Source organism: Vombatus ursinus, unplaced genomic scaffold (genome assembly GCF_900497805.2).
Source record: "Vombatus ursinus unplaced genomic scaffold, bare-nosed wombat genome assembly UNPS02014820.1, whole genome shotgun sequence".
Lineage (NCBI taxonomy): Eukaryota > Metazoa > Chordata > Mammalia > Diprotodontia > Vombatidae > Vombatus > Vombatus ursinus.
In genome coordinates this window covers 1,153,166-1,180,793 of record NW_020954598.1, presented here as the reverse complement: position 1 = coordinate 1,180,793, position 27,628 = coordinate 1,153,166, and the positions used below count along the sequence as shown (strand labels likewise).

The window sequence follows — 27,628 nt, the reverse complement described above, 5'->3', positions numbered from 1 at the left end:
TTTTTCCCTTCAGATTATTTTTAAATCATTGAGCCAGCCTCCCACCCTCTACTCCCAAGTCTTCTCTTTTCCAGTCTAAACGTTTCCAGTTCCTTCTGTTCATCTTCCCATAATATCATTTTGAATTACTGCACCATCCTGGATACTTTCTCCAGAATTCATCTTAGCTTATCTATATCCCTCCCAAAATGTAAAACCTAGAATTAACTGAATGCATCCCCCAACTGTTGTTTGGTCAGGGCAGAGGAAAGTTGAACATTTTCTGGTTCTGAACACTCTGCTCCTTTTGAGGCAACCTTAGCTTTTAATCTGCCTCTCAGACTCTTGATTCCTGTTGGGCCTGCAGGCCACTAAATGGTGGCAGAGCAGTTTGGGAGAATTCTTACAAATTCCAAACTGATATATTCTTTTATTTTAACTTAATTTTTGTAAATTTTGAACTTAACAGACACTTAAAAATGAATATTTCCATACATGAACTAGAATGAAAAAAATAATTGTACACGAAATTTTGAACCTATTATATGTAACTTTAAAAATATGATGTATTGAACATGTCACTTTCAAAGGTGTCCTGCTTACCTTTGTTTCTTTCTGAACTTCTTTCAGTTCTCGTCTGTGAATTTTTAAATGCTCATTGACTTTCTTTTCTTTCTTTTCTTTTTTGCCACTACTATTACTAGCTTATCCCCACCACCAAGTCAAAAAAGGAAAAATACAATCCTTTTTTCTTCCACTTAATAGTGGAATTAATTTTTACCAATTACATCAAAGATAGTTTTCAGCATTTTCCTTTATAAGATTTGGAGCTCCAAATTTTTTTCTTCCTCCCTCTCCTCCCCCCTCCCCAAGATGGCAAGCAGTCTGATGTAGGCTATACATGTGTAGTAATATTAAACATATTTCCACAATAGTCATGTTATGAAAGAAGAATCAGAACAAAAAGAAAAAAAATAATATGCTTCGATCTGCATTCAGACTCCATAGTTCTTTCTCTGGATGTGGTAGCATTTTCTATCGTGAGTCTTTTGGAATTGTCTTAGATCATTGCATTGCTCAGAAGAGCTAAGTCTATCAAAGCTGGTCATCACATGATGTTGCTGTTACTGTGTACAATGGTCTCCTGGGAAAAACATAATCCTTTCAACAATTAAGCTTAGCAAAAGAAAACGCATCCACACATTTACCATATCTAAAAATACATCTTTCCTTCTATACCTGGAGTCTGTCATGCTACTAGAGTTGGGAACACACTTCATCATCAGTTCTCTTGAGTCTTGGCTGGCCATGTCATTGACTAGAGTGGTTAAGTCTTTCAAAGATTTTTTTTTATAATTACTATAGAAATTATTCAAATTGTCATATATTAATTAATGAAGCCTAGTTGTATAGCCTAAGCTTCCATTCACTGATCTTCATATTTTTCCACTGCTCGATCTGTGATTTCATTTGTACAGAAAATTCTAGGTAAGGAACTTCCCATCTAGTGTAAGTCACTTTGGCAACTAAGAGGCGAAGTAACTTGCCCAGGATCAAAAGCCGGGATGTCAGAGAAGGGAGGTGAATAAACCTAGGTCTTCCTGATTTGTGGGTTGGTTCAGGGTGCACTATATATGCCATGTGACTTTTCTATCTTTATCAAATCTAATATTAAAAATGACCCCATGTTTATTTAGATAAGTCTGGGTTTTATCAAGGTAAATACTTCACTATGTAAATTGCAATCCTTCTGTGGGAAGCATCAATAATTAGCCATTAAATATTGCAGGTGGAGATTGGGAAGACTGTCAAGGCATATGTCCGAGTACTGGATTTCTCCAAAAAGCCTTTTCTGGCCAAATATTTCTCCTTCATGGACTTGAAACTCCGAGCAGCATCCCAGATTGTTACACTAGAGTAAGTTTTACTCAAGGCAAGTCCCTCATGGGCACCTGAAGCATTGGAACCCTTTTGGCTGTCAGATACTGGCATCATCTCTAGCCCTGGCTCCTGAGCGTGGGACCCAAGCAGATTCAGCAAGATTCAGCTAGGGAGAAGGGGTACCAGCTGATGCCTGGAATAGATGACACAGCCAACCTGCTGTATCCTGAAGGAGAATTCAAAGAGTTTTAATGGACCCTATTCTTTCTTCCATCTCCTCTGTTTCAGGGCCCTTGATGAAGCATTTGATGACTATACTGCCACATTTCTTGTCCATGGGGCAGCCATTGGGCAGACCAGCCTAACAGCAACCGTGACTGATAAAGTTGGACAAAAAATCAACTCTGCCCCACAGCAAATTGAGGTAAGGAGTGGCACTTGACATGCTGGCACATCAGCAAGGGCTTGTTTGGATGGGCTTAAAAGAAAAGTCAATTGGATTAAGATTTTTATTATTTTTAAAATGTTGAAACTGCTTAGAAAATGACATGAACAGATGATCTTCAATTCATCATTTGCATGGTTCTCTGTACATGGTAATGTCCATTTTGTAAAATGTGGGCTTTTAATAGACCCCAAAGGAAGTTGGAGCCAGAAAGCAATAAGGCTGATTTAGCAGAAAGAAATTCAGTCGAGGGAGCATTAGGTTTGAGGGATGCTCTGCTGCTCAGTGCGTGTCTCCCTAGTACATTGAGCTCCAGAGAGGGAGGAGTACGTGCAGATAAGTACATTATCATGTGTGCCTACATGACACAGGTATCAAATGCACAGACACTTAATAAATGATTTTTTTAAAAAAACCCCACAGCATAAGCAAATGCAGGAGATACATTGTATGCAAATCTAGGAGTTTTTCAATTCAGGCAAATCGGATCCAGGAGGAGAAAGAGACATGCTACCTTCTGACTGGCAGGCGCTATTGGATCTGCCAAACAGGAAAGGGCAGAGCTGATGAAGCCTACATGGATGTTGGGAGGAGAACCTGATTTTGCCCACTTCCTTGAGACCTCTACAGAGCAGAACTAAACCCCTTAAAAATGTCAGCAGCCCTTTGAGACCATCAAGACTGCCCGTCCCTGATGCAGAGAAGTGATTTGCAGGGGCTCCCTCATGCACACCCATTTATATCTCTGACTTAGGCTTTGTTTTCCTTTGTGCCACAGTGGCTTCTTGATACCAAAGATGCTCTAGGCTATAGTGACGCCAGCCAAGAAATCACTTCTAAGTGTGTACTTTAGAAGGAATGTTCAACAGCATCTTTTGGAGATCTCAGTGTCATGCAGAAGCTGACCATGAAATAGTCATAAAATGTTAGCACCCAAAGGACCTGTGGAGAGAATCCAGCTCAGGGGTGGGGAACCTGCCACTTGAGGCCACAGGTGGCCCTCTAGGTCATCAAGTGCAGCCCTTTGACTGAGTCCAAATTTTACCATCAAAGGGCCACACTTGAGGACCTAGAGGGCCACATGTGACCTCAAGGCTGCAGATTTCCCACCCCGATATAGTCCAAAGCCCTGTTTTTACACATGAAGAAACTATGGCCCCAGGAGGGGACATTCTTAAGCCAAGACCAGCCTGTGAGTTAGTGGCAGAAAGGGACCAGAATCTGGGTCTTGGCTCCCCTGCACCAGTCTCTCACCACTGCCTCTTGAGCTAGCAGGATGTATGCTGAGCTTTTCTGACAGTTAGTTTGATTTGGTTTGCTCCTCCGGATGAAAGCATTCCTAGTGGAATGAAATGCGTTTCTCCTGATAAATAACACACTCATACAAAGTATTCTGTTCTTCTGTGAGGCGCTGTCGTCTGCGACGGGACCAGAGTGCAATGGGAAGAGATCTCAATTTGGAGTCAGAAAATCTGAATTCAAATTCTGAGTTCTGCTGCTGAGCAGTATGACCTGGTACACGTTACTTCTCTTCTCTGTGTTTTAGTTTCCTTTGTAAAAGGAGGGGTTGAAATGGAGGATGGATGGGTAGTTGGATGGATGGTCTCTTCTAGAGGTAAATCCTCGGATTCTGCAGCATCCATTCATTCAACGTCACATTTATTAAGCTCCTACTGTGCCTATTTCTGACCTCATCATTTGCCTGCTCAAGAACTTTTAGGGATTCCTTATTGCCTTTGTGAGAAATTATAAACTCCTCAGCTTGGTAAGAAGCAGTGTGGTGTGGTAGATAGAGAACCATCCTGGAAGTTGTGAAAACCTGGTTTTAAGTTTTTTCTCTGATGCATCCCGACTGTGGGATCCTGGGAAAGTCATTGAACATCTCGGTGCTCTGGGCAACTCCCTAGGTCAGAGGTTCCAGAGAGGAGCTGAGGTTTTTTTGGGAGGAGGAGTTTCCTTATCTGAGAGTTCCTTCTACCAGTGACCTCACAGGTCTAGTCCATGTTCCTGAGCCTGGCATTTAAAGTCTTTCACAATCTCACATCAGCCCACTTTTATAGGCTGCTTCTCTCCTTTGCAAATTCTGTGTTCCAGCCAAAGTGACCTCCCTGCTTGCTGGTCACAGACATCAGTGTTGCAGTCACCTGCTTTTGCATGAACTTTCTCGCAGGCCTGAAATGTAGTCCCTTCTACCTCTGACTTAGAATCCTTGGCTTCCTCCAAGCCTCAGCATAGATGCTGCCTCCTTCTGGAAGCCTCTCTGGAGCTTCCAAGTTGTTACCATCGTTTTGCTACTCAAATAATCACATCTATGCTTATCTCTTTCAAGTTTATCATACTCCCTCATGTGAAATCCAATTTTCTTAAGGGTAGAGATGGTTTTTTTAAATTCTGACTTTGTATCTGGAGCACCTAGCACCATGCCTTTCACATTAGTAGGTGCCTAGTTAAAAGCTTGTTGGATTGCATACAAAGAAAGCTAGGAAGCAGAGAGCCACCAAAGGGCTTATATAGCCCTTTATATAGCATCATTAAGCAAACAAAACCAGCATACATGAGCTTGATAAAGAAGAATTCTAAGATAATATATCAGTACAAAACATCTGGAAGAATTCGAGGAAAAGGGGAAAATCAATTTAGGTTATAGTGAGCCTGGGGAGGCTTTACCAATGAGTGGAATCTTCAGTAGGGTCCCAAAGAATGGACCAGATTTGCATTGGAGAAGATTTGTGGGATGTATTCCAGGGAGCTGGGAGGACAAGGGCAAAGGCATTGGAGATGGGAAAAAGAACAATACACATTGGTAGTGGGAGGTGGGGGTACAGAGGTAGACTGGGCTGACTGAAGCCGAGTCATAACGGAGCATAGTGTAGTGACAGACATTATTCTTGTCCCAGGTGGCATAGTCCTGCCAGGACCTAAGAAGGCTCGGTTTGTTTGCCCTGGCCAGATAACAGGAGTGAACAAAAATGAGTGTGAAATTAATTTGTTCAGATCAATCCAATTTACGTTTTTAAGCACCTGTAATGTGCCAAACACTGTGCTGAATCCACGGGATAGAAAGAAGGAAAATAAGAGAAATGGTCCCTGACTAGGACAATACATGTATACAAATAAGTAAATGCAAATCATAGAAAAAAATAATACAAAGTAATTTGTCAACTATGCATATGTGAAGGATTGTTATTATTCTCTTTTGAAGCATGAAAGTAATTTGGGAACGTGCAGCTGTTCTGACAGGGTGATTTTGCAGATTACCTTCCTTTTGCTTTGGGGGTATGTGTGGGGAATTGTTAATTATTTACCCAATCCAGTCATCATTTAGTAAGTGTCTGTTATGTACAAGGTACTTCATTAGGCATTGGTGTTTTTGTTTTTCATTTTGGTCCAGGTCTGTGATTTCATCAGTGCATGTGTGAGAAGGCAAGGAGCTGAAGGAGGCTCCAAGTGAGGAAACGCCTTTTCGTAATGCAGGGCAGCATCTTTTCTGTAATTTATATCGGTTAGCTTAGAAATTAGCTTAGGGCGCCCTGAGAGGCTCCCCAGGGTCACACAGCCAATGTGTCAGGCAGGACATGAACCCAGGTTTTCCAAAGTCTGAGGCCAGCCTTCTGTCCACTACCCCACATTGCTTCTCTAGGCCTTCAGGATATGTGAACAAAATGAAATCCAACCCGTGTCCTCAAGGAGTTTCCATTCTATTGCATGGATGCAGCATGTAAACAGATTAGTATATACATCATCATTTGAAGAGGAGGGGCACAGGCAGCTGGGGTATCAGGAAGGACTTTCTGTAGGAGGTGGTGTATGAGTTATGCCTTTAAGAAAGCCAGAAATTCTGATAGGTAGATGAGAGGAAGGAGTGTATCACAGCCTGTACAAAGCCACAGAGGCAGATGATGCTGAATTTGGCAAACATTGAGTAGGTCATTTTGACTTTTGCAGCATAGATTGTGTGAAGGCGAGTGATGTGCATTAAGTAATAGGATCATAAATTTGGAGCTGAAAGGGATCTTAGAAGTCATTAAGTCCATCACCCTCCTTCTTTGCAGATGAGGAAACTGAGACCCAGAGAGATGAAGTTAGTCTTTTACTACCCTATGTGACTTATCCAAGGTCCCACAGGGTGGTAAATGGCAAAACCAAGGATCCAAATCCATCGCTTTTTCTTCTGTAAACCCTGTAGAATGGTGCCCACTATAATTAATTTAAATTTAAATTTAAAAAATTATTAAATAAAAAAATCAGTTATTAAGGGCTTTCAATGGCAGACTGAGGACTTTGGCTGAAATGGTTTGAGACAAGAATATAAGGCCACCTGCTTCCATTTCTTTCTCTGTTATCAGGTATTTCCTCCCTTCAGACTGATACCAAGAAAAGTGACTTTAATCATTGGTGCAATGATGCAGGTAAGAGTCAGTTTTATTTAGTTTGCTTTAAGGTGATCCTACTACAGTAGTAGACAGCTCTTGTGATGTTGAGGTCAGTGAATACCACTCCCCGACACTTCACATACCTCTAGTCTTTCTGTGCTGGGCTCTGGACCACAGATTGGATTTTATCCATGCTTCTCTGTGAAGGCCTGTTCTCCCTGTCCCCCAGCTCTCCATCCCTCAGACATGTCCACACTTGGCCACCTTTCTGTTCTAACGTGTTGTCAGAGTGGAGACTTAAATTGGATACAGTCAACGTACTTTTCAGCAAAGTAAGTGTCAGCTCTGTGAGGATGAGTTGCTTTCTAGAATAAACCTGTCATATCCACAAAATGGAAATTTATACAAGTATTAACTAGAGCAGAGCAAGACTTGAGGACATGCGGCTGATAATCACAGTTGTTTTCCACAACTCCAGATCACTTCAGAGGGAGGTCCCCAACCTCAATCCAACATCATTTTCTCCATCAGTGATGAGAGGATTGCTTCAGTGAACAGCACTGGTCTGGTCAAGGGCCTCACCATTGGCAATGGAACAGTATCAGGGCTTGTTCAAGCTGTTGATGCAGAGAGTGGAAAAGTTGTCATAGTGTCTCAGGTAACGTACCCCCTTGGTAACTTCATTTATCTAAGGTTTATTGCAGGATACCATTTCTTATCCTTTTCTTTCTCCTCCTTTCATTGACCTTTGGATTATCAGCACTTCCACAGTGGGCTGGGCCAAGGAAAGAAAAAGAGCTAACATCCAGCTGTCTGGTTTGCTTATTTTTAATAGTCCTAGTGAAAATTTTGATGGGAAAGTGTATAGATTATCTACATAATTTCAGTGATTCATGCTAGACCTGACAACTATTAATATGAGTAATTGAGCATTGACTAGAGTTCATACCTGGTCTTATGCTACTGGGGGATAAAAAGAATATATTTCTTGAGCAAATATTTGGTCAATCAAAAGGCATATGCCATTTGCAAAAGCCAGAATAGTCAAGTGATTCCAAATTACTTTTGTTCTTTAATATACCTGCTAAAATGAAGAGTTAATGAGCCTTCAGCCCCAGTATGCAAGGCTTGGAGACTGGAGCATCCCAAAACAATCTCCTGTTTCTATTTGGGGAGAACTTAGGAGGCTGTATCTTTTTGCCACTAGGAGAACTAAGATTTCATATCCATTGAGAAATTTCCCCAAAATTCTTCCCATCACTGTCTGCCTAGATTGGAATCCTCTATCTCTTCTTCTGTGTCTGGTTGCCCCAAGTTATAACCCAGTTTCCTTTCAAGAAAAGTGTGGGGCAGAGGACCTGGCAAATTTCAGGGGTTTCTTAGGAACTCTCTTCCTTCCCAAGTAGACTTCTTTAATTCTTAATTACAATGGGTTTTCACCTGGTCAAAAGTTGAAATTTTTTTTGTACTTAGCATTGAGAAGCAAGTTTGAAATAGGGCAACAGAAATGAAGCTCTTTTCTCTTACTGTCTCCTTCCACCAGTGGAAAGATTTAATTTCGCTAAGGAGGGAGATGAGGGATTGACCTCTAGAATAAGATGGCATCAGGGCTGAAAATTTCAGGTTGCTGCATTTCTCCTCTCTGTTTATTGATTTTTGTCAAGCAAAATGAAAGCATTCCCAATAGAAAGATCTCTTCCATGGTGTGCATATCCCCAGAAAGATTAATAATAATATTCCACCAATAATATTACATTACATTCATATACCACAATTTATTTAGACATTCCCCAGTCGACAATTATGTACTTGGTTTCTAGTTCTTTGCTATCACAAGAAAGTGTTGCTATGAATATATTCGCATATTCAGAGGAACTTTCTGGGTTTTTTTTTTCTCCTTGGTGTATGTGCCCGGAAGAATCATCTCTGGATCCAAGGGGACATTCATTTTAGTCACCTTTTCATATAATTGCAAATTATTTTTAAGTGATATTTTATTTTTTCTGAATTTCATGTAAAACAATTTTTAACATTTGGGGTTTTTTTTATTTTGAATTCCAAATTCTCTCCCTCTTTCCCTTCTCTCCTCCCTCCCTGAGATGGCAAGCAATTTGATATAGGTTATACATTTGTATATATAGTTGCAAATTCTTTTCCAGAGTGGTTGGACAAATTCATATTTCCATTATCAGTGAATCAGCATTCTGGTCTTCTTACAGCCCTTCCAAAATTGACTTTTTTGATCTTTGGCAATATGCCAGGTGTGAAGTAAAATTTAAGTTGTTTCTTACTTGTTTTTTATTAATGATTTGGAACAATCTTTTATATGGCAGTTAGTAGTTTGCACTTCTTTTTTGGAGATTTGTTTGTTCATATACTTTGACTACTTATTTTTAGGAAATGACTTGATATTTGTGCACTTGTGTTGTATCTCTATATATCTTTGATATCAGACCTTTATTAAAGATATATAATAAGATTTCCCACAATCTACAGTTTTATATTTTATCCTAGCTATATTGATTTTGTTTGTGCAAAAGCTTTTCTATTTCATGTAATCAAAATTGTCTATGTTCTCTGTTATCATCTCTTTTATCTCTTATTTGGTTAAGAATTCTCCCCCCCATCCTAAACATGATTTTGAAAAGGTATCCATCCATTTTTCTATCATATTTTTTTAATGTTGTAACCTTTTATATTTAGATTATTTATCATTTTGAAATTGATTTTGGAATATGATTTAACATTCTGGTATAAATTGTTGTTTCTCTTTTTTTTTTTAAGATATAATGTTTTGGAATTTATTTTTTTATTTTTATTTCAAGCATATAATTTTTTTTCTTCTCAAGGCTATGATTTTTTAAAAATCACTGGCCTCATTTGGAACTGTTAGAAATTTGCTGAGAAAGGGACCAAGTAAAATAGAGTAATCTGAGATCCCTTCCAGCTCTAAATCTTTGAACTTATTTACAATGATACTTTGAACAGCTCATTTCCCCTCTCTGTAGATCTGTATCTGCATTAGGCATGGAGTAATGATGGGAGGGGAACCTGTCAAGCCTCATAGCAGATGGAAGGGGAGGTAGGTAGGCAGCTCCAGCTGAGCCCAATGTGGCAGTCAGGAGGTCTGACCCCAGGCAGCTACCAATTTACCATGTCACCTGGGTCCTGCATCTCAGTTTTCCCAACTATATAATCCAGTTGAATGGTACCTCCTCCTGGCCTACTTTGATGGCAAGTATCACACCCTGGTCTGGTCTACACTCTTTAGCCCCAAGTGCTTAGTCGGCCAATGAGCTATTCAGATATATATGTGTATTATATAATATGTTTTGGGGGGGGCTAGGCAATAGTGTTAAGTGACTTGCCCAGAGTCACACAGCTAGTAACTGTTATGTGTCCGAGGCTGGATTTGAACTCAGGTCCTCCTGATTCCAGGGCCAGTGCTCTATCCACTATGCCACCTAGCTGCCCCGCCATCCAGATATTTTAAGCTGTTTTTTTTTCCCAAAGGATCGAGTAGATGTGGAGGTGGTATATCTCAAGGCTGTGAGAATCCGAGCTCCCATCACAAGAATGAAGACAGGGACCCAGGTGAGATGAAGGGGGGTGTGTGCTGCTTTTCTTCATTCCTTCATGCTGCTGTTAAGTCATTATCTTATTCCCATGTTATGCTGTTAATTTGGGGTCACGGAACCATAGACTATTAGAGATGTAAGGATCCTTAGAGTATCATGTAGTTTCACTTCGACATTCAGAGGAGGGAGCTAAGGGCAGTGATGATGACTGGACAATCTTAGTGCCCATCTTATCCAGCTTCATCTTTGAGGCATATTGGGCTAAGGGCTTGGGGATCCTAATACTCCTTTCTTTTCCTGCTGGGTTTTGTAATTAATTTCTCTGGGGTGAGGTAGATATTTAAATGCTTTGGCTTAGAAACAAACAAAACAAAAAACCTTCCCTTTTTACCTTCCTTGGATCCCAGGCTGAAAGTGAGAGCAAAAGTAAATGAAGATATAATTAACAAATAAACTGGGTGAGATTTTATCCTTCATTCCTTTCCAAAGGATGTGCTTATTGGGGTGGGGAACAAAATCCATTGTGAGGCTTTCCTCTTCCTCCGCCTCTTCCCTACAAAAACTCTCAGTTCAATTCAGTTAATAAGTATTGAGTACCTACAGTTTTTCCACCCATGTGTTAGACATTGAGGGGTGGGGAGGGGAAGGCACTGTTGTAAGGTGGTGAGCAAAAGTGAAAAAATGAAAAGTCATGTTCCCTGTCCTTAACAAGCTTGCTGGGTAGTCAGAGGGAACATACTAAGAGACAAAGCAATTGAGGACAATACAGTTTATGTTCAAGGATTACCTTGTATTAGGTATAGGCATAAGTACTGAACTTATGATTTCATTGGTATAGGGAACCCCTAAATGTGAAAACACCCTCTCCCAGTGCAGGTCAGCAGAACAGCCTGACTGAACTGCTCAGCTCACTGAGAGGTTAAGTAATTTGTCCAGTCACAATGCCATTGTCTCAGAGATGAGACTTGAACCCAGAGCTTCTTAGCTTTGAGATGACTTTTCTATCCACTTGGGTCACAGTGCCTCTCCTTTAACATGACTTTGTGTTATGCTAAAAATGGGACTGCTGTGAGCACATCTTCTCTTCTGTTATATCTCAACTCATGTCTTGTCCTCTCCTCAATTAGATGCCGGTCTACGTCACAGGTATCACCAACAGCCAAAGCCCTTTCTCCTTTGGAAATGCCATACCGGGGCTAACTTTTCACTGGTCTGTCACCAAGAGAGACATCCTGGACATCAGGGCAAGACATAACGAGGTATTTGTCTGTGCCTCACTAGGGTCTCCGAATTACAAGCAGATGACCCATAAGAGGGCCTCAATCCCCACAGCCTTGGCTGAGTTCCCAGTACAGTGATAGAAATGGATAATAGGAGGCAATAGGAGGCCATCCTGTCTATAAATCAGAGAGGAAAGTAATAACCTATACAAGTGAGTCAAAAGCTGTGATTTCTTTTCTTTTCTTTTCTTTTTTTAGAGAAGGTTACTAGGTGTCTTTGGGCAAAAAAAATACTTATCTCTGTGTGGTTAAGCTCTCATAAACTGAATCTAGCATGCTGCAACTAATATTAATTTAAGTTTTTAATAGTTCTTTAAGGTTTTCATTTTCATTTACAGAAAGCCTGCGAAGTAGCTGGGAGAAACATTATTAACTATTTTCTAGATGAGGAAAATGAAGCTCAAAGAAATTAGCTGACTTAGTCACATCACATAGGAAAGGAGAGTGAGCCAGGATTTGAACCCTGGTTTCATGATCCCCAATCTAGCATTATTCTATTATCTTAGTCTACCTGTAGAGGTATCCCCTGAGATAAGGGGAAACATGTAGTATAGAATGGATTTCTTGTTTTGTGTTTGTTTTGTTGGTGACTGCTATTTCTCATTACTTTGGAGTTTGTTTTATTCTTAATGAATTTGTAAACTATCTTGACCAGAAAGAAGAGAGGCAGAAAGAAAAGACCAGACTAACTCTTTGACATTAAGGCTTGTAATGTGGAGACACCTGGAAAGGTTTTGGAGTTGATGCTTGAAACTGCCCTCCTCCTCTGTATTTCAATGAATGTTGATGTTGATGCTGCAGGCGTCTCTCCGGCTCCCATCCAAGTATAACTTCGCTATGAGTGTTCACGGCCGAGTGAAGGGAAGAACAGGTTTGAAGGTTGTGGTCAAAACCCTGGACCCCTCAGCAGGACAGTTCTATGGCTTGGCAAGGGAGCTCTCAGATGAAATCCAGATCCAGGTAAATATGAAGGCACATGAATGGGAAATGCCAAGCACAAGAAATCGGTCTCAGGGTGTCTGTGAAGCTTGGGGGGCGGGGGATCTGATCAGTGCCTTCAAGTATGGGAAAAGCTATCATGGGAAAGAGGGAACAGCCTTGTTCTGCTGGGGAGGGAGAGAGATGTCACAGCATACACGTCTGGGACAGGACCAAAGAGGGAAGTTAGATAACAGTAAGGAAAAACTGCTTAACAATGAAGGTGGGTAGTCATGCGGTGGGCTATGAAACCCCCTTCACTGTCGGTCTTTAAGCAGTGGCAGGATGGCCATTTGCCAAGTATGTTAGAGAGGGGATTCCTGCCACAGGTTAGGATTGGATGTGCTCACAGGGCCCTTCCCACTTTGGGAATGAGATTATGGCTGACCCCATTTTTCCTACCTGCAGGAATTATAGTCCAGAGACTCTTTGGTTTAATTCCTTCAGTAACCCAGCTACCAGCAAGAAGAGTGGGGCTGCTGGTATTTCCTTCTTCTTTGCTTGTGTGTTTTCCTTCTTTGACTGTCTGAAACCTAGGAGAAACCACAGACAGCCCCACGTTGTAGGCCAATTCATTCCTTGGCTCATGTTCTCACTCAATCTTAAATGAAGTAAGTTATGGTGGTGGATAGATGACAGTGCACTCACAGCAAACATCATTTTTGTGTCTTTTGAGTGGCAGGGAAATCTGAGTTCTAGTTGTAAAGTGCTATATAATTTACAGCTATGCACATTATCTTCATCACTGCTGACATTTGTATAATGTTTTAAAGTTTTAGATAGGATCTCATTTGATGCTGAGAAGTAGGAACCACAGGTATTATTGCCCCAGTTTTACAGCTCAGGAAACTGAGGCTCAGAGAGAACATGGCTGATCTCAGCAGCTTTCCATGAAGCTCAGACTCCTTGGAGCTGTGCGGCAGAGTTGTCCTATGGGCACATGGAGAGAATGGACAAGTTGTGGGGATAAGGATAATGAAAATGGATATCAAGAGTATAAGATCCTTTACTGTCCTGTTTGCTTCCTGACTGTTGACTCTTGTAGAGGATTGCTTAGGGCAGGTAGGTGGCTCAATGGATAGAGTACTAGTCTGGACAGGAAGACCCTGAGTTCAAATCTGGCCTCAGATACTTATTATCTGTATGACCTGGGCAAGTCACTTAACCCTGTATGCCTCAGTTTCTTCATCTGTAAAAGGAGCTGGAGAAAGAAATGCCAAACCACTCCAGTATCTTTGCCAAGAAAATCCCAAATGGGGTCATGAAGAGTTGGACACAACTGAAAAAAAAGCGACGACAACAACAGCAAAGGACTGCTTAGGCTCACAAAATTTCAAGGCTGATCTTATAGATCATCAAATTCATCCCTAGGACCTGGGTCACCTGCTTAGGAGGCAGTGTGTTTTATTATGGACTGTTGCCTCTGACTCTTTGGACTTCATTCCTCTCCAGTCAATCAACAAGAATTTATTACTATGCGACGCAGCAGACACATCACTAGGTTCTGAGGACACAGAGACCAAAGCAAGGTCACCCCTGCCCCCAGTGAGCTTGCATTCTACCCTGGTGTAGAGAGTACAAATTCACAGATAATTAAGCACAGGATATATACCAAATTAACACAGAGTCATTTGGGTAGGGGTACTAACAATTGGGGACATCAGCAAAGCCTTTAAAGGCGCTAGCACTTGATCAGGTAGCCCCAGGAGGTGAGGAGGAAGAGCATTTCAGGCATAGAGAACAGCTTTCACAGAGCACAGTGGTGGGAGATGGCGTTCTCTGTAGGGGGCACACTAAAGAGGCCACACTGGTCAGAATGTAGGGCTTGTGACAGGGGAGTAATGAGCAGTCAGCCTAGAAAGAGAAACTGGTGGTGAGACCTTGGGCAAGTCAATTTATCTCCGTACCCTGGTTTGACAATCTGTCAAAGTCAAGGTTGGCTTCAGTGCTAAGTTCCTTCCCAATCCTAATATTTTATTCAAAGAGTCTGTGGTCATCTTCTCAGTAATAGGTGATGCTTGCAGTATTCCTTCACCGTTACATACTGAATTCCCAGTTAAAGACACTGCCTGGAATTTGCTCCTTCATTGGTACTTCTTACCTATGTCTCCTTCCCTGGCCATTTTGGAATGATATCCTGATAATAAACCAAGCTTGGGAACTCTCACCACCCTACCCTGCCCACATGCAGGCAGCCACACCCAGCCTGGCCAGGCCAGGAAGCCAGGGGTACTTTCTGAGGTTACTAACTGAGGTTAGTAAATGTATGTACTGCTCTGGGATGTCCATGCCCAAATAAGCACTGATGTTCCTGAGGATGGCAGTGATGGTGATAGTGATGATGATAATCATAATGAACAGGATAAGGAAAAACACTGTTCCTAAGTATCATGTGTCAGTCAGTCAGTCAGTCAGTCAATTCGGGCTTCTGAGGCTAATGGCCAGTTTCTCTCCTGTCCTTTTCAGCCCTGACAATTGGCCAGATCTCCTGGCACGGGGCTGTTAACAGCACTGCTTGGGCTCCCTAAGACAGGCTCTCTTTCAGTTGGCAGGCGGGGTCAGTGGAGTAGAGAAATGGAAACAGCTCATTTTGAGGTCTTTAGATCACAGACTCACTGAAGCAGAGGAAGAAGCAGGTTCCAGAAAGCATGGTAACTGAAGTGGCCCTTCCCCAGAGATAACACTGGTTTCTGCTCTGAGTGGAGATTTCTGGGGAAGGATTAATTTTTATCTCCCACACATTAAAACTGATTTTTACTAGAAATGGATGCTGGTTCCTCCATTCCTTGGGAATGGAGGTATTGTAGAAATAGATATGTAAATAACAATAAAAATAAGAGGGAACCCATTGAGTCTTGCTTTAGGGATTTATAAATAGGAACTGAAAATCAACCTCTGGCCCATGTACCCAGGCCCTAACAAAAATCTGACTGAGTCTGATGCCAGTCAACAGCAGACGCAGTGGTTCACCCAGAGTAGAACTGGGAAGAATGTTGGATTTTGGAGTTAGAAGTCCTAGATTTGAGATCTGGTTCTGCCACTTAAGTCAGTTAATGAATAGGCATTTATTAAGCACTTAGACTTGAGAATACAAAGACAGAAGTAAATGGCCCATGCCTTCAAAGGGCTTACGTTCTATCAGATGTTACTTGTTTGAGCTTAGATAATGCATTTACCTTCTCTGGACCTTGGTCTCTTCATATGTAAAATGAAGATAATGTCATGTCTTTATTCTATTTACAGGGCTATTGTGCAACTCAGAAGGGGTGATTTATATACATATATACACATATTCATATATATATATATATATATACATTATAGAATAACTGTATTTAACTTAGATAAAAAACTATTTATATATGAAACTGATTTGTAAGCTGTGAAGTGCTATGTAATAGTAAAAAAAATCTTAACATGGATCCCATCAGCTTATCCCAGAAACTCCCTCACCATGCCCCATGCCCCATGTCCCCTTGGAGTGCTTCTCTTGTAGATCTGCATAGGTTGCATGGGTTTGGGTGATAATGGTAACAACAGTAATAAATAGCTTATATTTATAGAGTTTTACCATTTATACATTGCATTCATGTTTATTACCTTATTGGTTTTCAAAGTGCTTTCTTTTAAATAATATTATGAGGGTAGTAAAGGTAGCTAGTTAGTGCAGTAGCTAGAGCACCAGCTCTAGAATTATGAGGACCTGATTTCAGATCCGGCCTGAAATCCTTACTGTGTGACCCTGGGGAAGTCACTTAACCCCTATTTGCCTCAGTTTCCTCATCTGTAAAATGAGCTGGAGAAGAAAATAGCAAACCACTGCAATATCTTTGCCAAGAAAACCCCAAATGGGGTCATGAAGAGTCAGGCATGACTAATCTACAAAACAAAAAGGAAACCAAAGTTAAAGGAGATAAAGGACGCCTGTGGTCAGATGGTTTGTAAGTTTCTGAAATGAGGCTGGAACTCAGACCTCTAGGCTTTGGGTTTAGAACTCTTCCTGTATTTGTATCCAGGGGCATGTTGGTAAATGTTTAACATCTTTGCTCTTCAGGGGAAAAAAGTTCACACACCTCACCATTAAGTTTAATCTGCATTGTTAACATCACATTCTTAAAACAATCAGTCAATCCCTGATTGGTAGCATTTGATATTTTAATAATCGGTTCTCAATAGCTGATATAACTGGCTCCCCACACACCCCTGTCTTTACTCCACTGACTACCAATTCTGTTCTTCCTGGTTTGTCTTCCTGAGAACCAGAGTTTGTTCTAGGGCAGAGAGAATGGGCCTCTGAGTATAATCTCTGAAACCAGATGCCTTTGCTCGTTCTGAGATGTCTTTGTGGTCTGTTTGGAGAAGGATGTGCTAATGAGGATCTTCAGGAAGGATAGTGCCTTAGAGAAGGAAGTAAGACAAAAAGGCAAGTGCTTTGGGCAGATAGTACATGAAGGAGACAGGAAGCCCCATATTCCCACTCCCTCCATACCCAGGGTATTAATAGTGATCGCTGACATTTTTAGAGTTCTTTACAACTAAAAAGCCTTTTTACATATATTACCTCTTTTGATCTTCATAACAAACCTGTTCATCTAAGTGGCAGTAGACTCTTTTTATGGAGGAGAAAACTAAGGCTCAGGGAATCTATGACTTGTCCAGGGTCACACAGATCATAGGTGATGGTGCCAGAACTCAAGTTATAGCATCAGAGATCTAGAATCAAAAGGGATGTTAGAGGTTATTTAGTTCCATCCCTTTGTTTTATGCAAGAAGAAACTGAGGTCCAGAAATACTAAGCAACTTGTCCAAAGTCACATGGGTAGTAATTGGGAGAACCAGCATTTGAAATGTCTAGTCCCCGATCTAACACTCTCTCCACTGTACCATATTTCCTGGCTGACTTCTTCTGATCGTAGTCTCTCTATCATAGTTGTATTGGGTCATATTGGCTCAGTGGCACCCCTTTGTGATGAAGATGAGTAAGCCAGTTGGGAGACCCTGGGTCTCTAACAGTACTGACCCCAGATAGACCAGACAGTCTAAGTTAGAATGTAGCCAGGTGAGGATACTGACGTGTAAGGAAAAACATTAGGTTTGTGTTTTAAGATTTACTATCTGCTTGATTGAATTCATCTCATGGTGGCTTGACTCACCACTTCTCTGGATCTTTGTAGATACTGTCAGAATGTGTCAAGATAGGGAGGGGATGAGATAAGGCAATGAAGTGATGAAACAGGAAATCAGAGTCTAAGCAGCTGTCGGTGAGGATCAGGATGTTAACATGAAGGGAATGAAACTGAGAGAGAGAGAGAGAGAGAGAGAGAGAGAGAGAGAGAGAGGTGTCTTGGTAGCATCATATTTGGAATGGCGCTAGAGTCCTCATTCTGCCAGAGCTTTCTATAGCCTCTCATTTGCACACGTTTTTAAGTAAAGCTATAGAATTTTAGGTGGGAATACCAAAGGGGCATTCTCAGCACATTTGTCCTTGCTTAAAAGGATAACTGTCCCACCTTCATTTCAATATAAAAACAGATGGAAATGGCCTATCTAGTTGTTTTCAGCATGTCTTTTGCCCGTCTGAAAGTTTAGTTTACTGTTACAGAGAAGTTCAATAATGACTTTTAGCTTAAAAAAATTACTGTAGCCTTCTGTTTTCTCACTTTTCTTGGCTCCCATCCCACAAGGGAATCTAAACAGATGTGTGTGTGTGACTCAGATGATACTGGAGGTAATAAAACTAACTCATTCTCTCTCGCTCTCTCACATACACACACAGGTATTTGAAAAGCTTCTACTGCTTAATCCTGAAATAGAAGCCGAACAAATATTAATGTCGCCAAACTCATTTATAAAACTTCAGACAAACAGGTACGTGTCTCAGAGTTCTTCCCAAGGTCACAAAGGTTGTGCATGTGTGTGTGTGTGTATGTGTGTGCGTGTGTGTGTGGAGGAGGGGGTCTGCCTCCAGGTTTCTCAAAAAAGTGGAAAAAACTTGAAATACAGTTGAAATATGGTTTTTTGTGGTGTTTCATTAAAAATTCAAACACCCTTTCTAATTTCTCTTCCATCCCTATTTCTTTACATTTCATTTTCTCTTTTCTCTTTTCCTCAGGCTATGGAATAGCTCACCTTTTTGTAGAGCTTTGGAGTCACACACACTTTACATACAATGCCTCATGTGATCTTTGTTAATAACTCTTTGAGGCAAATCAGGCACTTATGATTAGCCCCATTTTAATGATGAGAAAACTTCCTAAAGACTCTTTTCCAAGTTCATACAGCTAGTAAGATGAAAAGGGAACTCGAACTTGGGTCTTCTGACCCTCCATCCAGGGTTCTTTGCAATCAATAAACCGCACTGCCTCTACAAACAGATAAACATCAGAGGTGCCTAGTCAAATTTCTCTACATAAAAGGGAAAAAATTGCTATGCTACGTTGCAGTATTCCAGCTTCTGATTCGAAGTAACAGACCTTATGCTTACTAACATCCATTTTATGTATTTGTTAAGGGAATAACTACTCACTTTTATATAACACTTTACAATTTACAAAGAACTTTCCTCACAACAATTCTATGCAGTAGGTGGGCCAGGGAGAGGAACTGGAGCTGAAATTGGGTATACGGAACTCTCTGGTTAGACAGTTCCCTCTAATAATACAAGTTACTTTTCTCTGAAATTTATAATCCTTGGTTGCCCAGGCAACCAAGAGGTTAACTGCTTTGTGAAGGGTCATGTGAGATAATAGATGTCAAGCTGTTTCTCTATTCACAATGTCCTGCTGCCTCTCATGAAGTAGATATATAGTGATGATAATAATTTCACTCGTCATCATTATCATTCCCATTTGGTAGAGGAATAAACTGAGCCAGGGAAAACCTGGCTATTGGTGAATTTTTAAAAAGTTTTACTGGTGTCCTTTGTGTTTACATCAGTCATTTCTGGATGTAGTACCCCCACCTTCAGACATTGAACTCCCCAAGTAAATCAAAACTAAACCCAAAAGAAACATATCCAACGGAGTATGCGATGCCCTGCACCCGTACTTTGAAGAGGAGGAAAATGTTTTATTTTTTTTTTCTTTTGTCTGGGACCAAGGTTGATTTTTTTTTTTTTTGGTGAGGCGATCGGGTTAAGTGACTTGCCTAGGGTCACATAGCTAGAAGTGTCAAGTATCTGAGGCCAGATTTGAACTCAGGTCCTCCTGACTGCAGAGCCAGTGCTCTATCTGCTGCACTACCTAGCCGCTCCACCAAGGTTGATTCTTACAGTTATGTTGAGTTGGACTCCTTTGTCGTGTTCTTTGCATTTGTGTTAGTATAATCATTGAATATATTGCTCTCATTTAATATTGTGTGAGTTCATATAAGTCTTTCCATTATCCTCATCATTTTATAGCACGATAATATTCACTTGCATCGATATACTATTTGTTTAGCTCGTCCCCAACTGATTGGCACCTGCTTTGTTTCAAATATGGCTGTTTAGAGGAATCTTAAGGATTGATGCATGTGTGTTCACCTACCTTGAAAAGTGTACAATATTTTTGAAACTCAAGAACTGTCAGTCATTTCATTCTACAAATGAGCATCAGACTGGCTCCTTCAGACAGGAAGAGAATAGGAAATAAGCTTAAAAGGAACAGGGACCTTTGACATAATAAGAGCTAGCAGAGCTAGCATTTATATAACACTTTAAGGTTCCCAAAGTACTTTACAAATACTATCTCATTTGATCCATTTGAGAAAGGTACTGTTATTATTCCCATTTTACAGCTAAGAAAATTGAGTCAGAAAGAGATAAGTGACTTGCCCAGGATAATGCAGCTGGTAATTGGCTGAGGCTGGTTTTGAACTCAGATCTTCCTAATTCTGGGTCTAGCACTCCATCCACTATGCTGCTGCCTGGCTGCTTTTTAGGCACTAGTGGTTAGAGAAAGAGTGCTTCTACCTGCTAAAGGAAGTAGAAGGTCATGCAGAAACTTCAAAGGCAAGGATGGTACCTGCCTTGTGTGAGGAAGTGGAAAAAACTCTGGATTTGGAGTCAGAGGACTTGGGTTCAAATTCTGCCTATTTCACTACCCATGTCATCTTGGACAAGTGACTTTGCTTCTCTGGTCCCTAGTTTCCTAATCTGAAAAATGAAAGGCTTGAACTAGATGACCCTGTGAGGTCTCTTTCCCGCTGTAAAACTTTATTCCTGATGGCTATACAACGCTCAGCAATTATACTAACAAGGATAAGAATCCTGACTCACAAAGAGCAGTAATACTGGATGGGTCAGAATCCAAGGAGAAAGTGAGTTAGATTTTGGTGAAGAAACATAACCAGAGTTTGGGGTAGCTTGTAAACAACCAGTTAAGCCAATGTGTGATGAGACATTTTAGTTAAATTCAGAAAATGCATTCTTTTCTCTGCTTTTACCTATCCCTTCTTTACCCCCTCAAAACCACAACCTAGTGTGCCTTAGTTATATGGTAAAGTAAGACTTCCCAGGTGGTAGTCAACATTGAAAAGGTTCAGTGCACCCCTAGTGGCCAGATGTGGTGGTGGCAGCAACAGACCCAAATCTGGAGCCTTGGAAACACTGCATACTTGGAATAGAGATGGAAGACCTGGAAGGGAGGGAATTGTGTCCAGCTGTGGCTTTCTATCAGGGTGTCAAGTGCTTTAAAAGTATTTTGAAGTGGTAAAAAAAATCTCCAAGTGTCTGATCCTAGTTTAACCCTCTGTACCTTTCTTTTTTTGCTGATTAATGCCCATTAGACACCATTCACCAAATGATTTCTGAGAAAGTCTGTTGTCCTTAGAACCATCAGTTTTCCAAATTAAGTTTTCAATCAGTGAATGATGAGGCTGCTGTAGAGCTGACAGCAAGTTGTTCCTGATACATGGCGGAGGCAAGATAAGACTTTTTTACTTCCCCTTAAGCAGGCTAAAATCAGAAGTTGTGAAGAAGATACTCAGATTGTATAGCAAAGCTCCTTGGATTCAGTCTGGTAGTGTCCCAACCACACAGACTTTTCCCTGATTAGACCCCAGCAGCCTCTTCAGCTTCCCGTGCAAATAAATGCCTTTCTTAAGAGAGTCTGTTTTTGCTTCTTTGAGGGATGGAGTTGCATCTCTGAGTTACCGCATTCTGGATGGACCAGAAAAGGTTCCTGTCGTGTACATCGATGAAAAAGGCTTCCTGGTATCTGGATCGTTAATTGGGACATCAACAATTGAAGTGATTTCACAAGAGCCGTTTGGAGTCAACCAGACAATTATTGTAGCTGTGAAGGTGGGATAGGATGATTCTTTTTCCTTCTCTCTCTGGAATAATAAAATCTTTAGGGTCTATGCATCTTTTCCCCTTGCAAGTATGAGAATTTTAACCTCTATATACACCAGATGACTGCACTTTTAAAGAAAAATTCATTTCATACTTGAGTGGTAAACAAGTCATGTGAATAATAATATCTGTTCACATTTATATAGTGTTTTATGATTTAAAAGCACTTCCTTCACAACCACTGTGTGAAAATAAGTAGTGAATTGATTTTTTTCCTCGATCATTTGTGAATTCTTTCAATAGGCATTTTGCTTTCTGTGTTCAAAAGATTTGAGCAGTTTTCTTGCATTATTTCTTGCATTATGGTGTTCAAGTTTTTTGACTTGGGTTCTTTTTCTTCTGGGAGACAAACATTGTCTCTATGCACTCTGTGTAAAGATCACTGTCTTTTGCTTATGTGTAGATCATACCATCTTTTAACATAATTACTTTTAGCTTATCTTCTTCCAGATTGTCTTTCACTTCTGTGTATTTGCATTCCCAGTTTTCTCTTTCTTTTCTTTGATGAGACTTGCCTCTGCAGATTCAAATTTTTCTATTCTGTCGATTATTTTTGCTATGCAGGCCACAAATTCTGCTTTCCCAATTCTTATTTCTCTTTTAAAACCATTCAGGAACATCTTGCTGCAGTTTCATGCTCTCGTGAGAATCCATGGGTCCTCTGCCTCACCAAATGTTGATACCGTTTTCATTTGTCTTACTATATTTACTCATAGATGTCTGGACTCTTTTACCCGATCTGAAAACCATGTTCCCATCTGCTATTAATATCTTCCCCCTTAGTTTACCTACTTATACTCAAGGTCTTTAATAGAGTTTTCTTCCTCCTGAAGTCTTTCTTAATTTCAGTCTTTCTTTCCCCTTAAGTTCTTCTGTTTCTCACTCTGACTACGTCACCTTTTATGGCAATTCCCCTGGAGGATGGAGTTCAAAACTGTCTCAACTTCCTGCCACAGATGGTAGTTCATATTTTACCAGGCTCAGTGTTTGCCCCAGCTGACTTCTAGGGGTACAGGACTGGCTCCAGCTATATGCTGGATTCTTTCACTCAGGTTTAGTGTAGTCACACACACACACACACCCCTTAACCCAATTCCCTCTGTTGCAGCACAAAATGCTACCATGCCACTATACCAGCCTAAACAAACTTTTGCTTTTTGGTTTTCTACCACTGGGAGGAGGCAGAGTAGAGTTGAGTTCTGTTGCAAGTCTGTAGGTCAGTTCGTACAGCCCCACTATCTGAGGGTGATGGATCTTGGAGGAGGGGGTTACTCAATGAACTTTTTGAAGGGTTAGGAATTAGCCTCCTGCTAATTGAAGTGTTACCGCCTTTGAATTCTTGGTGTGGTGTCCTAGACTATGGAGACTAAGATATTGTTTTATCTCTTGCACAAAATTCCTATTATGGAGAGGTTTAAGAGGTCATGAGGATTAGAGAGAACTTTCAATCTTCCCTCTTTTTGGTCATGTGAGGGTCCTAGTGCGTTGATAATTACTTCCATTTGAGAGAGGAAGACATTGAGAGAAACACTCTTTCCACTCTTCAGGCTGCCTGTCACATTAATAATCAAATAAATGAATGTTTTTGTGCTGTTTATTCAGGGAGTAAAGATTGATACATGCTCTCTTTCCCAAGGGAAAGCTCTTTTTTCAGAACAATTAAACAGCATGAAATGATTAAAAGAATGTACACTTTGACTTGTGTTCAAGTCTTGCCATTGTCACTACCTGTGTGACCTTGGACAAGTCATTTAACTTCCTGGACCTCCTGGTCTAGATCCATGATCCTGTGAACTTTATTAGAGATCCATTGGTACACTTAAACAGCATTTTGCTGCCCGTTATGGTCAGAAAGAGAGAGCATAATTTCTCAAAGGGGCCACTTTTACCTCTTTCAATGGCTAGTTTGCTTGAAGAGTTTCATCTCCCACAATACATAGCTACCAATTGATAATTTTAAACCTCATTTTCTGTTGCTTGGCTTGCATGGTACATGAACATGATAAAAGGAGATAGTCAGCCAGCAATTTTTCTAGCTTTCCAAAGGTCGGAGCTTACAACAGAGGGTCTACATTAGCCTTTTCCAGCCCAGGATCAGAGCTGGAACCAGGCTTAGGCAATACAGGCAACTCCCTAGGGTATTAGTAACATGGGGGCAAAATGCAGGATACATTTAAGATTTTTTTTAATAAATGCATGCTTTAATACCAAAAATTTCATTTCTCCACGGCCCACAAATGTTTATTTTTTCATTATAATAATTCATTTTTCTGCAACACTTTATTCACAAGGTTCTTTCCCCAGAACCCCTGTGAAGTATTCTTATCCCCATCATACCGAAGAAGAAACCAAGGTCCAGACAGATTAAATAACTGGGCCACAGTCACATAGCAGGCAAGGTTCGTACCCAAACTCATATCTCTTGATTATCAGTTTATCACCCTTTCACCAGGCTCTTCTCCTGTCCCTGATAATCTCACATCCCATGTACTCCAATGAGGGCTTTGGTGGGCAGTGACCCACAAAGCACAGTTATCAAGCTTTGGTTGGGGTGCACAGATGCCTTGTCTCAATTCTACCAATGCTCCTTGGGTTCTGGTATCTCATAGATATATATGAAAGGTTCCCTATTATCATATGTGCCCCTCGTGCCTGATAGAATACTCACACATTCATTGAATCTATTGGGATAGGATTGCAGAGGTCCTAGCAGTGATTTCAGAGGTCACAGAATGGCTCGCTACCCCATTTGGCTAGAACATGATAAACCTGAAAAGGAATAATATGAAATGAGGTGGGAAAGGCAACAAGGAGCCAGGCTGTGGAGGGCCTTAAGATTCAATTTGATAAATATTTTTGTGTTCTTGTTAGTTGTAGGCTGCTATACTGGGTGCTACAAATGGCGCCATGACAAACAAGCTGCAGAGAGAGTGAGACAAGTACACAGAGAACAGCATAGTAGGTGTCAGAAGAGATGTACAAACAAAGTGCTTCAGACAAGGGAGAATCAAAAGGAAGAGGGGGCTTCCAGGGCTTAGGATAGGAAACAGAGCCCTGAACTCAGAGTAAGAGGACCTCAATTTTGATTCGGACTCTACTAGTTACTAGCAATGTAACATTGGGTAAATGATCATAAACTTAGAGTCAGGCGATAGCAGTTTGAATCTCGCCTCCAACAATTACTAGCTGTGAGTTACTAGATTATGAGTATGTATGTGTGTGTGTATATATATGTGTATATACATATATATATATATATATATGTTACTAGTTATGGGTTTGAATCTTGCCTCCAGCACTTACTTAGCTATGTGACTGTAGGCTAGCACCTTCCTGGGCCTCTTTTTTCTTACCTATAAAATGAGGAAGTTGTTAGAGATCGGGAGTTCTTAACCTTTTTTGTGTCATGGACCACTTTGTCAGTCTGGAGGAACTTATGGAACCACTAATAGAATGATGTTTTTAAAAATATGAAATACAGTATGTAGGATTACAAAGAAAAATAATGACAGTAAAAATAAAGATGTAATTTCTTCCAATCTAAGTTCACAGACCACCCAGGCCCCCCAGAAATCCATCTGTGTAACCTTATTCTAGGGCCTTCTATCCTTCACAATTGGTGAGTGTAGAAGGAAACTCCAGGCTGATGGAGGCCAGAGTAGGCAGATAACTCAAAACCCTGCCCCCTACACGTCAGGAGAGAGAGCTGTGTTTCCTCATTTTTTATTAATCACTTTCTAAAATCTTGTGCGGTAGGGAAAACACTCTCATTTTATTTTTGAGATTTTTCCTGTAACATTCTTAGTCTATTTCATTAATTAACAGATTCGTCTCTCAAGAGAGTTGACTTGCAAGGGCCTATCCTCCCAACCCATCCCTCCCGCCCTTATCCAGGTCAAAACTGATTGAGCATTCATTTGTCTTGAAAGGGCAGTATGTACGGGTAAACTTTAATTATAGAGCTGAAATTAGCAGTAGATTTGCTAGCCCAGCCTATTCATTTCACAAAGGAAGAAACCAAGTGCCCCAAACTATAAGAAACCTGCCTGAGGCTATTCAGTGAGTTGGTGGGGAGCTCTTAGATCCTGGGATCTTTCTTCAGACCCCATAGAGGCAAGGACTCTTCTCTCTTCCCAACATTAACTTTCTTTTCCTATATAGAGATGCACAGATTGAAGAGTTCTAATTTCTTTCAACAAAAAATCCTGTTTTTAAATGTCATGGAAGGCCTGTCTATTTAAAGAATACCTGTAGATCCTGCAGTTGAATCCTTTCAAAAAGCAGAGAATCCTTCTGAAATGTGAATAATCACCTCATATTGAGCTATTTAATGTATTCTGATATTTGTATTAGAAAACACTATAAACTGGGATCCATCCACCTAGAGTTTTAGCTAGGCCCCTCTATTTGGAACCTGAAGGAGTCAGTAAACTTGATTAAGGTAATCTAGGGAACATGGAAGAGTCTTTCATCTTTTCTCGTTGTCATGATTTCAATAGTGAGGTCAACTGCTGCTTTATCAAAGGCAAGGAAATAATACTATCCCAATATGTCATCTCCCTGGCAACAATAGGACGGTGTTCTTCTATTATATATGAAGAAACAATATGAACGCGAATAATATATCACTATGTAATAACCATTTATAGAGTATATTCTATTCCATATGAAGCAGAATGTGCTTCAGTATAGGACTCCATTTTGTCTCCTATGTGGTCAGGGAAGGCCAAGTGAACGGCTTTCGAACGTGCATTATTTTTCCTTTCGGACCTTTAGGTGTCTCCTGTTTCGTACCTGAGGATTTCAGTAAGCCCTGTTCTGCATGCCCAGAATAAGGAGGTTTTGGCAGCTTTACCTTTGGGAATGACCTTGACCTTCACTGTGCATTTTCACGACAATTCCGGGGAGATTTTCCATGCACACAACTCTGTCCTCAACTTTGCAACTAACAGGTAGCTGGTGATCACCCAAATTTCACTTGCCAAACCAGAAGAGCATTTGAAAGACCCTCCATGCCATCTATATTAATAGTCTGAGGAATTTAAGGGTGTTCGAATCTTTCCGGATAGAGCTGGGGCTATCCTTTTAGCATCTGAATGGGATGTGAGGGAGGAAGGAATCATTGGACATCCTGAATGAAGCTGACTCTACCTGAGCTGTGACCTTAGAATCTATCTCTGGGTGCAGTGGTAATGATAAAAACAGATGACATTTATACGGTGTAAATTTGGTCAGTCAATGAGCATTTATTAAGCACCTACTATATACCTAGTATTGTGCTAACACTGGGGTTACGGACAAAGGCAAAAGACAGTTACAGTGCCCTCTGTGTACTTTATCGCATTGCCTGGCCCATGGGAAGCAAACGCTGGTGGAATAAATGAGTGAATCATCACAATACTCCTTTGAGGTCAGTAGTGCGTCAACATGCAGGTCAAGTGATTTGCCCCAAGTTACATAATTACTAAACCACAGAGCAGGCACTTGAAATCAGGACTTCTGACTCCCTTATATTATATCATCAATTCATATATTCAACAAACATAATGATGATAGCTAACATTTATATAGTGCTTACTATGTGCCAGGCACGGTGCTAAGCACTTTTCAATGATCTCATCTGATCCTCACAACAACCTTGGGAAGTAGATTCTATTGTTACCCTCATTTTACAGATGAGGAAACTGAGGCAAACAGGGGTTAAGTGACTTGCCCAGAGTCACACAGCTAGTGTTTGAGGTCAAATTTGAATTCAGGTCTTTCTGACTCCAGGCCCAGTG

At 40.7% G+C, this 27,628-nt stretch overlaps 1 protein-coding gene across 1 annotated transcript in view; it reads left to right on the top strand.

The window, feature by feature from the left end:
* NUP210 (nucleoporin 210) overlaps nucleotides 1-27,628 on the top strand; it is a 166,542-nt gene that overhangs the window by 120,258 nt on the left and 18,656 nt on the right. Inside the window, exons 22-31 of the mRNA XM_027836937.1 lie at nucleotides 1,769-1,896; nucleotides 2,149-2,284; nucleotides 6,652-6,714; nucleotides 7,157-7,336; nucleotides 10,192-10,272; nucleotides 11,384-11,515; nucleotides 12,338-12,496; nucleotides 18,291-18,382; nucleotides 21,623-21,797; nucleotides 26,625-26,800. Of these exons, the coding sequence (XP_027692738.1) occupies nucleotides 1,769-1,896; nucleotides 2,149-2,284; nucleotides 6,652-6,714; nucleotides 7,157-7,336; nucleotides 10,192-10,272; nucleotides 11,384-11,515; nucleotides 12,338-12,496; nucleotides 18,291-18,382; nucleotides 21,623-21,797; nucleotides 26,625-26,800 (1,322 nt within the window). The remainder of the gene's footprint in view (nucleotides 1-1,768; nucleotides 1,897-2,148; nucleotides 2,285-6,651; nucleotides 6,715-7,156; nucleotides 7,337-10,191; nucleotides 10,273-11,383; nucleotides 11,516-12,337; nucleotides 12,497-18,290; nucleotides 18,383-21,622; nucleotides 21,798-26,624; nucleotides 26,801-27,628) is intronic.